The sequence below is a fragment of the Danio rerio genome, chromosome 5 (genome assembly GCF_049306965.1).
Source record: "Danio rerio strain Tuebingen ecotype United States chromosome 5, GRCz12tu, whole genome shotgun sequence".
Classification (NCBI taxonomy): Eukaryota; Metazoa; Chordata; class Actinopteri; order Cypriniformes; family Danionidae; genus Danio; species Danio rerio.
Window position 1 is genome coordinate 73,382,233 of NC_133180.1, and position 12,724 is coordinate 73,394,956.

A 12,724-nucleotide genomic window follows, 5' to 3' on the forward strand; every position below is an offset into this window, starting at 1 on the left:
TTTGTAAAGACTAATAACCGTTTTTAAAAGATGTCTAATAGATGTCTAATATACGTCTAAACATAATCTAATATATGTCTACGGCCAAAACTACTAGTGATCAAATAAACAGAATGATAAGTCTAGTCTTTGAGGACTATTTTGGGCTATTCTTAGATGTCTATTAGATTTTCACTGACAGCACAAGTTTAGTTTATCCTTGTTTTAGCGGAGCTGTCTATGTTTAGATGTCTATTAGACGTCTGATAAACACAACATTTTTGTAGGGAAGTTAACTATTCCTTCATGTTACCTCAACGCAAATCCATTGTGTGTTGCATAATTTAGTCATTCATTTTATTTTCAGCTTAGTTTCTTTATTAATCCGGGGTCGCCACAGAGGAATGAACCGCCAACTTATCCAGCACGTTTTATTTTACGCAGCGGATGCCCTCCCAGCCGCAACCCATCTCAGGGAAAATAATTTATTTATACTCTATATTTTTAGATGGTCAAAACGTGCATTAAAATAGCCTACTTTTATTCAAAACATGAAGAAATATTATTTATTTATTTATTCAAAAACAGACAGGTGAAGTGTGTGGTTTATTTGCCTGATAAAGGATCTTGTGACTGTGACAGACATCGGCAGGACGCCCATCAGACTTCAATCTGAATCTCTGCTTTCCTGTTCACTGATAATATACAGGAGATGGACGTGGAGTTGCCAGACATGCTCGCGGAGGGATTACTTGACGCGTTTGCATGTGGGGAGGGGGGATCAAAGTTGAAAGCTTTTTTTTATTCCTCATCGACGACACCTTGAAGGGCGATACAGGAGCGGGCGGGTGTGAAAAGGGGCGAGTATATAGAAGGTGGGTTGAAATGCGCCGTAAATTCAGTTCAGCGTTGAATGTGGAAAGGATTGGATGCGGACGACTGCGCTTTATAACTTTAAACTTGTTCATTTTTTCCCCAGAATCTGGACTATGGCGCTATTTTATGACCAGTCGTTTGATTTAGGCCTAGTTCAGAAAATTAACATGGAGACAGAAAGTGATTTTATTTTCAACACAAATATGCTTCAGTTTACAGGTAAGTTTGCATTTAATTCTGTCACGACAACAAATGCTTTTATGTTTCTTTAACTTTATTTTGTAAATTATTCAGTTTTTAAGTACATTTTTTTAGCTATACTGAGTTACCATCAAGCATTTTTTGTTTTAAGAAGCTGTCTAATAGATGTCTACACTCAGAAAAAATGGTACAGTGTTTTACTAAAGACCCTTGTCACTGGGGCAGTATCTTTTTATTGAACAAAATTGTACCTTAAGACAAAGAAACTAATTTATATCATTGCAGTTTGAACGTTTAAGGACATGATGGGAAACCAAAATGTACATTTGGTTTTAAAAACCTGCAGACACAATACTCTGTACCGCATCAAAGGTACAAATCTGATCCATGAAGGTACCACTACAGTGACAAGACTCTTTCTACCTTAACAGTCAAATGTGTTTGTTCAAGAACTATTTAAAGGCATTTTTTCTATATCCAAAATGTAAATTTATTTTCAGTAAATATAAAACATAAAATACATTTTAAACAATGTTTGTTTTTTCCATTTCAAATAAAGTATAAAAAATACTTATTATTATATTTTGATAAACATTTCACAACACTTTTCACAAAAATGTTACAGAAACACATTCTCCCACACTAAAAAAATATTCAAAGATGATTCCTTGAATTTACTACATTATTTAAATTATTTTAAGTGGTTGTAAACAATTTATTTGGGTTGAATTTAAACAAACAAATTAAGCTGAACATTACTAAACTGAATTTGTTTGATTAAATTCAACCCATATGAATTATTTGCAACAATTTTGCAGACATATTTTTTTCAGTGCATGTACAATATAAAACCTTTTTTCTCCAATTATCATACAAAACCTTTGTAATCACTTAAAAGCACTTTTAATTTTTCTTAATTTTAAAATAGAATTATAATTATGCGTATGCTTTTGCCAGCTCATGTGTGTAGTGGAAAGCAAACGCCAAAAGGTGTGTATATCAATAATGAAAATGTATTTATCAGAAAAGGCTCACCAAATGTTTATTAAAAATGCCTTAAATGTTTAGTTTAATACCCACTTTATCGTTTTGTTTTACCAGTTGTTTTGTATTATAGAACTTAATAATTAGTGTTTATACGTTTCTTTAAGCACATGCTTTTAAATGATGATTCATGTTTTAATATGGGAATTACTCTTAAAATCACTTTGCCTTTCCAGTCATAACTATTATCATAACTATTGTAATAAAGAAGAAGTTGTCCAACTCTTTTGCACCTTTTCTGTGAGAACAAGCTTCATTTCAGTTGTACCATAAAAGGTACAGAAAAGTATCATAAGAGGTCTTTTCTGTAGAGCGTATGAGGTACATTTTTTACAAAGGTACAAAACTGTTCATCAAGAAACGTTTGCACCACTGCATACCTTTTTACTGAGAGTGTAATAGACGTCTAAACATAGTCGTCTTGGCTAAAACAAGGCTAAATTTGGGCTGTCAGTGAAAATCTAATAGATGTCTAAGAATAGGCCAAAACTAGACTAGTCATCAAATAAACAGTAGTGAATGACTACACATATAAAGTCTGTCTAGTCGACTAGTCTAGTTTTGGGCTATTCCTAGATGTCTATTAGATTTTCAGTGACAGACAAGGTTAGCTTGTTTTAGCTGAGCTGCGTTAGATGTCTATTAGACGTGTATTAAACACAAAATTGTTTGCTGGGTTTAACAATGTTCTTTGGTTAGTTTGACTGATTTAAGTTGAGATGACTCCAGGCAGGGAGAATTTAATAAGCTTGTCAGGTTAACTACATTTTTTTAGCCATAAAAAACGAAATTTCTGTAATGTTTTTTAACGTAGTATCTTTAGTTCAGGCGTGGCCAATCCTCAGGGGCGGACCGGGACTAAAATTCAGCCCTGGCACTGTTGCCACACCAGCCCACATTACCACACCGACACAGCCCCATCCACATTCACTATTTATTTTGGTGTAAAGATGGTGAAATAATATGACATTATTGCCAGATTTTGAATATGTCCGGGTAACCTTGGATTGGGTCAGCCCATCTTGAAACCAGGCGGCAGTTGCCGATTGGGCCAAATGCCTAACATTTATTATTATTATTATTTTTATTATCATCATCATAATATCACATCTAGCAAGCGATAAAAGCTGTCTGAACTTAAAAACAATACATATAAAAAAAAAACTGACCGGCCCACATTTAAAAATTGGTCCGGCCCTTCTGGCATTTGCCAGAATTGCCAGATGGCCAGTCCGCCCCTGCCAATCCTGTTCCTGGAGATCTACCTTCCTGCAGATTTCAGTTGCAACCCTTATCAAACAAACCTGTCTGTAATTATCAAGTGAATTTCAGGTCCTAATTAAATGGTTCAGGTGGGTTTGATTAGGGTAGGAGCTAAACTGTACAGGAAGGTAGATCGCCAGCAACAGGATTGAGCACCCCTGCTTTAGTTAGTTTGACTAAGTTGAGATGACAAAAAAAGTTTGATTTAACTAAAACAAAATAAGACAGGAAGAATTTTTTACATTGTATTTTGCATTGTTAGATTATTATTGTGGTTATTGTTGTTTTCTGAACATATTAAGGGAATGACTCTTAATCCAATATGGCAACCCGTATGGGCGACACTGTGGCGCAGTGGTTAGCACTGTCGCCCAACAGCAAGAAGGTTGCTTGTTCGAGTCCTGACTGGGTCAGTTGGTATTTCTGTGTGGAGTTTGCATGTTCTCCCCGTGTTGGTGTGGGTTTCCTCCGGGTGCTCCTGTTTCCCCCACAGTCTAAACACATGTGCTATAAGTGAATTGGATTATCTAAATTAGCCTTAGTGTATGAGTGTGTGTGTGAATACTAGTGTATGGGTGTTTACCAGTACTGGGTTGCAGCTGGAAGGGCATCCGCTGCGTAAAACATATGCTGAAATAGTTGGCTGTTCATTTCGCTGTGGCGACCTCTGATAAATAAGGGACTAAGCCTAAGGAAAATGAATGAATGAATGGATTATAATAGTTTAAACACTTTTATTTTCTCAAACACTTTACTAAACAAGTGACTTTTTTCCTTAGATGTGACAACCAAGCACATGCTGTCCTCTCCTGAACTTGACAGAACAGGCCACGTTGAGGGTCAGAGAAAAAGAAAGAGAACGATTTTCAGCCGAGCTCAGTTGTCAGAACTGGAGCGCGCATTCATGATCACACCGTATCCAGACATCACACTGCGAGAAAGACTAGCCGCGCTCACGCTGCTTCCAGAGAGCAAGATTCAGGTAATAAATCTCAAGAAAAACCTAAGACCTGAGACTTTCGATTCAACGTCAGAAGTCAAATTAAGATATTTTAGATGAAATCCTGGAGCTCTCTCATCCTGCATAGACAACAAGGGTCCGGTGATGTTCAAATCCAGACAATGAGCTAAAATATTATCCTTGTGGCTTCAATGTAGGGGTTAAACGACTTTAGATTTTTGGAGGTCGACTTTTATATCATCAAAGTCAAGTCGATGTCGACTAGTCGCTGGTGACGTCATCAATAAAACACAATATGTATATGTTTTGCAAAACGCCACAAACTGCGATTAATTTACTGGAAATATACACACATGCAGTTTGACAGCTCATAACACACTGCAAAAGCAATGCAACATTACCAATGACTAATTTTAGTGCAAAACAAATGCACTGTCGACCCTTTCATTTCATTAATAATGCAACATTAGCACCCTGGCTAATTTTACTGCAAAATAAATGCAGTCAACAAATTGATCACTGCACATTCTCTTAAGAATGTAACAATAACAGATATTATAGTGCAGGCGTAATGCATATGTCCTCAGCACGCAGATTCATGTGAAGTTATTCATGACATAATGCACGAAAGACAAAGGCTATAACGTTAAGCCTTATTACACTGTCAGAGACTTGCTCAGACGCATATTTTACCTCTTGTGCACGCTAAGCTGCTCCAAATCTTGCTCAAGTCGTTTTTCGCAGTTACTGACTCATCTTACTTATCGGACATGTCCTCGCTGCACATCTTCACCTTGTTTACCAGGGATGATGTTTACACTCACTGTGAAGTTTGTCACACCTTTATGGCCGAAATCGCGATTCTTGTTTTATTCACGAAATATGTCCGCGTCTACGCTTCGCAAAGAGTAACAGCCAATCACATTACTTTTCCAAGGTTGCGTAAATGTGATTGGCTTGCATCTGCTCTGGGGTATTTGCATGGAGTGATCTAACTGGCATCTGCTGGATGACTCAAAGTTCACGTGAATCTTTGACGCTGACTTGAGAAAAACATTTTAAGAATTACTTTAAATAATCGGAGGGCAGTTTCATTTGGTGAACCACCTTAGTGTGTAAATCTGCCATGTAGTTCAGGTCAAAAAACACATAATCTGCGCAGCGCAACTAGTCGATGTCAGTCAAACAGCATCAAGGCAGAGCATTAAAGTCGATTAGTGGACTAGTCGGTGCAACCCCTACTGTGGTTCAACTGTAATCATACACTGTAAAACCCAACAGTCAACTTTATCAAATGAAATGAGTTTAGTTGACTCAAAATTGACTGAAAGTTAATTCTACTCATTTGCAAAGAGTTTGAACTCAGTGTTGAAGGTAGTAAGTGTTGAAGGTAATGGGTTAAATGGTGTAAGTACTCAATACTCATATAGATTAGTTTTTTTTTTAACTCAAATGGTTTGTTGCAATCGGTTTCCTCAAATGGTTTGAGTTGCCTTAACTTATTGGGTTTTACAGTACTCAGTTGAGTTATCTTCATTTATTGGGTTTTACTGTTCTCAAAATTGCTTAATTTACTCAAATGGATTAAGTTGACTACTCATTAGGATTAGCTTTTGAACTTAAATAGTTTGCTGTAATCAGTTTTCTCAAATAGTTTGAGTTGGGTTTTACAGTGTACAAAGCTCCAAGAACACATTTGTGTGGCAAAAAAACTGTAAATATACGACTTTGTTCATTCTATATCTTCTCTTTCACGTATTTCCAGGTTTTTTTTCACAAATGTGTATTTGAAGCTTTGATTAGAGTTGATCCACTGTAGTCACATCAAATGTTTTACTATGGCCCCGTTTACACTGTCAGGTCTCGATGCCCAATTCCGATTTGTAGCCTGTATCTGATTTTCTTGCCTGTCCGTTAACACGTTATTTTAATTGTGACACATATCCGATTCATGTGTTTACACTTGCCATACAACTTACAAAGTTGCTCATGTGTAAAGGCGGGTTCTAGCGTTTGTTCCACACTAGCCACGATGGAAGAAATTGTCTTGCTTTTAGCTCTGCAAAATATGCGAAGTTCACCCAACTTTAAAATGAGTTTGAGGCGGAGGTGGGAAAGGGCCGTCATGGCAGCTTGCGCCTATGGTTCATATATGGTGTCCTCCATCATTCAGAGGAATTTGTGGGTACGAGAGAAATCTCAGGTCTGGTGGGAGCAAATTGTGGCGACTGACTACTTTCCTCTTCTATGTTTTCTCTGTTTTTGTCGTTTACCGCGCACGCTCTTCCTTCTACATCATTAAATCGCGGAGAAGTACCACAACGCCGCAAGTTTAATGATGAACAAAACGGAACAGCTCAATAAATCTGATCTGCCTGTTTATATGATAGTCGTATTGTCACTTATCTCATTTATTTCTACATATGAAAGAGGCCTGAAACCGATCTCTGAATAACCCAATGCATTCCTTTTTTTCGTGTTTACACGGTCATAGAACAGATCCAATCTGTGTCACAAACGAGCAAAAAATCGGAATTGGGTCACATTTAACCGGCAGTGTAAACGGGGCCTGTGTTATTTTCCTTTTCTGGCCCTCGAACGTCTCTCGACCGTTGCTGTCTATGGAGGAAGAGAGAGCTCCAGGATTTCATCTAAAATATCGTAATTTGTCTTCCGAAGACAAACGAAGGTCTCATGGGATTGAAACGACATCAGAAGGCAGTAATTAATAACAGAATTTTCATTTTTTGCCTCAACTAATCCTTTAATCTGTCTTTGTTTTGATATTTCATTCCAGGTATGGTTCCAAAACAGACGAGCTCGCAGTATGAAAAGCAAGAAACTGATTACACCAGTCAGCAGGAGGAGTCCAGCCAAAGACGTATGCACTGGTTGCCTTACTTTTTAAAGCTGAATCAAATTAACCTTATGGAATTATATTATGATAAACTGACTTAAAACAGCTTGCATAACTTAGTTTAATAGGTTAAACTGAACTAAAAACATGTTTTGTTATGACTGATTGATCACATCCTTTTTTTTTTACAGTGTACTTTTCCAGCAACCCATCCTGATTTAAACCTCGAACAAAGCCCAGAGGCCAACAAAAGCTTGCGTCATCATCAGCAAAGCCTTATTAGACAGGCTCTGAATCCCTGGCCACAAAATCGTCCGCCCATTTCTCCAGACCTACCAGAAATCCTGCAATGGGCAAACAGAAACTCTGAAACACCCGGAGATTCGTCTTTCTCCAGCTGCCCATCGGAAAGGATCCAACATCCGTTTCCGAACCAGTCCAGCAGTGTTTGGCAGATGAACTGCTTTGCCGCTCACCCTGAAGGCTTGAAGTCTTACTGTACTACTAGTCAGGCTTTGTATTCCTCCGTGTCTGTGGATCAAATGATTCCTGCACATCCAAGCAGTTTGGAGGAAGCTCTGCAAAGACAGGCTTTGACACATTATCCACAGACATCACTGGGAGATATTTCTGACCTCATATATAAAGCAGCTGTGGTCACTAATCTGGAAGAGTGCTAAACACTGGAGACTCTTTTGTAAAATATGTTTTCTTTCTAGAACTGACTTAAATCTGTAGTTGTAGTTGTAACATAGTCATTGATTTACACTCAAAACAACATAGGATATTTAGAAGAAAGCTGAAAACCTGTAACCACTGACTTCCATAGGATTTGTTTTTCCTACTATGGAACTCAATGGTTACATGTTTTCAGCTTTTTTCATAATTTACTCTCCCTTTACTTGTTTCAAACCTGTTTGAGTTTCTTTCTTCTTTTAAACACAAGATAAGATGTTTAGAAAGAAATCTGAAAACCGGTAACCATTGAGTTCCATAGTAGGAAAAACAAATACTACGGAAGTCAATGGTTACCAGTTTTCAGCTTTCTTCTAACTATCTTATGTTGTGTTCAACAGAATACAGAAACTCATAAAGGTTTGAAACCACACGAGGGAGACTAAATGCACCCAGCATTTTCATTTTGGGGTGAAAAAAATGTGTCTTTAAGGGAGATTTCACACCAAAACAAACATTCTGTCATAATTTACTCTCCCTTTACTTGTTTCAAAGCTGTTTGAGTTTCTTTCCTCTGTTAAACACAACATAAGATGTTTAGAAAGAAATCTGAAAACCTGTAACCATTGACTTCCATAGTTTGAAGAACAAATACTACAGAAGTCAATGGTTACAGGTTTTCAGCTTTCTTCTAACTTATGCTGTTCAACAAATGTCTCTTTAAAGGGAGATTTCACCCCAAAACGAAAATTCTGTCATAATTTACTCTCCCTTGTTTCAAAACTGTTTGAGTTTCTTTCCTCTGTTAAACACAACATAAGATATTTAAAAGAAATCTGGAAACCTGTAACCATTGACTTCCATAGTATTTGTTTTTTCTACTATGGAAGTCAATCGTTACTTGTTTTTTTAGCATTCTTTACATGATCGTATTTTGTTTTCAATTGAAAAAAAGAAACTCATGAAGGTTTAGAAGCACATGAGGGAGACTGAATAGTAAGGAAATTTTAATTTTGGGGTGAAAATGTCTCTTTAAAGGGAGATTTCACACCACAATAAAAATTCTGTCATAATTTAATCTCCCTTTACTTGTTTCAGACCTGTTTGAGTTTCTTTCTTCTGTTGAACGCAACATAGTTAGGAGAAATCTGAAAACCTGTAACCATTGATTTCCACAGTGTTTGTTTTTCTTACTATGAAAGTCAATGGTTACCGGTTTTCAGATTTCTTTCTAAATAGCTTATGTCATGTTCAACCGAAAAAGGAAACTCAAACAGGTTTAAAACATGTAAAGGGAGTATAAATTATGACAGAAGTTTCATTTCAAAATGAAAACTGACTCACTATTTATTTATTATTCTGTTGAACACAGACAAAAAGGTTTGAAACCACATGAGAGAGTAAATAATAAGTCAATTTTCATTTTAGGGTGAAAATGTCTCTTTAAGAGGAGATTTCACATCAAAACGAAAATTCTGTCATAATTAATACTCCATTTACTTGTTTCAAACCGGTTTGAGTATCGACACAGCATAAGAAATTTAGAAGAAATCTGGAGACCTGTAACTATTGACTTCCATAGAGTTTGTTTTTCTTACTATGGAAGTCAATGGTTACTGGTTTTCAGCTTTCTTCTAACTATCTTATGTTGTATTCGAATAAAGAATCTCATGAAGGTTTGAAACCACATGACGGAGACTAAACAGTGAGTAAAATTTCATTTTGGGGTGAAAAAAAAGTGTCTTTAAAGGAGATTTCACAACAACAACAAAATCTGTCATAAATTACACTCCCTTAATAAACCTTTTTGAGTTTAAACACAGGATAAGATATTTAGAGGAAATCTGAAAACCTGTAACCATTGACTTTTATAGTATTTGTTGTTCCTACAGAAGTCAATAGTTACAGGTTTTCAGCTTTAAAATATGCTGAGTTGAAACTCTAACAAAAATGCAATTTAAATGGAATAAATAAACTAAATCAAATAATAAGTAGATAGTGAGTACATTTTCATTTTTAATTGTCCAAGAATGTCTTTTTAAAGGGACATTTCACCCCAAAATGATTTTTTTAGGTGGTTCTAAACCTTTATGAATCTCTTTCGTCTGTTGAACACAAAAGAAGCTATTTTGAGGAATGTTGAACATCCATAGCAAGAACAAAAATACTATAAAAGTCAGTGGCTGTTTATTTTCACAACATTCTTCAGCATATCTTCCCTCGAGTCCAACAGATATTCAAACAATAAATGAGGACAGAATTGTCATGTTTGGGTGAACTATCCCTTTAATATCAGCCAACTTTACCAACATACAGTAGCTAGTTAGTATGTAGTTTACTAATGGGACACGTTTTGTCCCATTTTTTATTTTACTATTCTGTTAACTGCAAATGTACAAACGTAGTTTTAGTATCTTCCAACATATATTTAGGGATGATTGTTGATATTATTGTGAAACAGTTTGCTGACAGCACTCTTAAAAGGCCTGACAATTTAGTAAATTCCCTGTCATTTATTATTTTTTACATTCATTCATTTTCCTTCAGCTTAGTCCCTTATTTATCAGGGGTTGCCACAGCGGAATGAATCGGCAACTATTCCAGCATATGTTTTACACAGCGGATGCCCAGCTGCAACCCTGTGGATATTTATTTTAAAATTACATGTTTTTTAGTATGTTTCCTCTTTATTCTCTTTTCTCAGGATGTTCGTACGCTGTGTATTGATTTCTGTGTAAATAAATCTCTTGTTTATTTATTTATTAACATTCACCTTTAACAAATTAAAGGTATCTTTGTCATACAAACATGTTTATGTGTGGTGTTGTGCTCAAAGCTGCAGCAAAATAATAGTTTCCCCTCAACAATCTTCAGTATATCTTCCGTTGAGTCCATCAGATACTCAAACAATAAATGAGGACAGAATTGTCATGTTTGGGTGAACTATCCCTTTAATATCAGCCAACTTTACCTGCATACAGTAGCTAGTTAGTATGTAGTTTACTAATGGGACAAGGTTCCTCCAATTTTTTTTTTTTAGTATTCTGTTAACTCCTAATGCAAAAACGTAGTTTTAGTATCTTCCAACATATATTTAGGGATGATTATTATATATAATATTATAATAACTATAATATTATTGTGAAACAGTTTGCCGACAGAACTCTTAAGGCCTGACAATTTTGCAAATTCCCTGTCATTTATTATTTTTTACATTCATTCATTTTCCTTCATTTTAGTCCCTTATTCATCAGGGGTTGCCACAGCGGAATGAACCGACAACTATTCTGGCATATGTTTTACAGCGGATGACTTTCCAGCTTCAACCCTGGGGATATTTATTAAAATATTTACATTTTTATTCTCTTTCCTCAGGATGTTCGTACGCTGTGTATTGATTTCTGTGTAAATAAATCTCTTGTTTATTAATTTATTACCATTCACCTTTAACAAATGAAAGTATCTTTGTCATACAAACATGTTTATGTGTGGTGTTGTGCTCAAAGCTGCAGCAAAATAACATTTCTTTGTTTTGCTAAATAAATTTTTTTACATTGTTGTAAACAAAAATCTATTTGGACCAGTGTCTTATTAATAACATCAAAAGCATCAATGGTATAATCTTAAATACGAGACAACCACATGCGATATAATGTGTGTTTCATTCCAGCATGAAAAAACAAAACAATAAAATGGAAAAACAAAACAATAAAAGCAAGATAACATTTAAATAAAAGATAAAATTAAAACCCCCAGGGCTCATGTTTCATCAGCTTATGGGTCTTAGATTACATTTGGATTTTGAAGATCCAAGCAGTATATTGCTAGCGCAGTAATTATACAGGGACCTCGGGTTTGGACTGACCCACCGGACACTGATCTCCATGTATCATAATCATCTCCCCAGCAAAAAATAATCTTCAAATAAAATATAATAAATTCCCATAATCCTAGTGTCAAATCTACAGTCATGCTCTGCTTTGTGTGTCAGCCTGTATTGTCTGTGCTCCTACATCCTTTAATCCAGAGGAAGATATTGAAGGGATATGTGCTTATATTGTTAGAATCAAAACAGGAAATATTATAATAATAATCACAGGTTGATCGGTACACAATGTTGGGTGATCCTGAGGAACTTTCTTTTAGACGTTTCTTTTAGCACAAGGTGGCAGTAGAGGTCACCTCTGAGATGTTTAATACACAAACATTCCTAATATTACTATGATCAATGTATTTATCCATACAAATATATTAATAAACCCCTAGAAACCACATTGTAGTTTGTATTTTTTTAATCTGAGCACGGTGGCTCATTGGTTAGCACTGTCGCCTCACAGCAAGAGGGTTGCTGGTTCAAGTCCCAGCTGGGTCAGTTGGCATTTCTATGTGGATGATCTCTCTGTGTTGGCGTTGGTTTCCTCTGGGTGCTCCGGTTTCCCCAACAGCCTAAACACATGTGCTATAGGTGAATTGGATCAGCTAAATTGGCTGTAGTGTATGAGTGTGTGTGTGTGTGAAGGATTGTGTATGGGTGTTTTCCCGTGATTGGTTGCAGCTGGAAGGGCATACGCTGTGTAAAACATATGCCAGAATAGTTGACGGTTCATTCCCCGGTGGCGACCTGTAAAATAGAGACTAAGCTATAGGAAAGGGATATAGAATAAGGAATTTAGATTTTGTCGTTCCAGGAAACTCACAGTATAATATTACATTATTATTATTATTATTATTATTATATTATTTTTATTAGTTTAATTATTATTATTATTAATATTTTTATTGTTATTATTATTATTATTATTATTATTAGTTTAATAAAAATAATAATTATTAGTATTATTATTATTTTTTATTGTTGTTATTCTTAT

The 12,724-nt window shown here is 35.7% G+C and overlaps 1 protein-coding gene across 2 annotated transcripts; it reads left to right on the forward strand.

Annotated features, from left to right (window-relative positions):
* The first annotated feature begins 678 nt into the window (after positions 1-678).
* Positions 679-11,421, forward strand: sebox (SEBOX homeobox). Of its 2 annotated transcripts, XM_068221087.2 has the most exons (5): positions 679-854; positions 959-1,074; positions 4,143-4,345; positions 7,122-7,205; positions 7,373-10,663. In XM_068221087.2, exons 1-5 carry the CDS (start codon positions 745-747, stop codon positions 7,859-7,861), a joined length of 1,002 nt encoding a protein of 333 aa, XP_068077188.1. In that variant the 5' UTR covers positions 679-744; the 3' UTR covers positions 7,862-10,663. The 2 variants fall into 2 exon arrangements, with proteins under 2 accessions (XP_068077188.1, NP_001306981.1); NM_001320052.1 differs by lacking the exon at positions 679-854 and having other exon boundaries at positions 888-1,074; positions 7,373-11,421.
* The last annotated feature ends 1,303 nt before the right edge of the window (positions 11,422-12,724 follow it).

What these genes read in the sequence shown, in the direction of transcription:
- sebox (XM_068221087.2), top strand. Translation starts at nt 745, where the DNA reads ATGTGGGGAGGGGGGATCAAAGTTGAAAGCTTTTTTTTATTCCTCATC. An exon ending in TTCCAGAGAGCAAGATTCAG is followed by an intron (nt 4,346 to 7,121) that starts GTAATAAATCTC and finishes ATTTCATTCCAG; the next exon opens with GTATGGTTCCAAAACAGACG. An exon ending in GGAGGAGTCCAGCCAAAGAC is followed by an intron (nt 7,206 to 7,372) that starts GTATGCACTGGT and finishes TTTTTTTTACAG; the next exon opens with TGTACTTTTCCAGCAACCCA.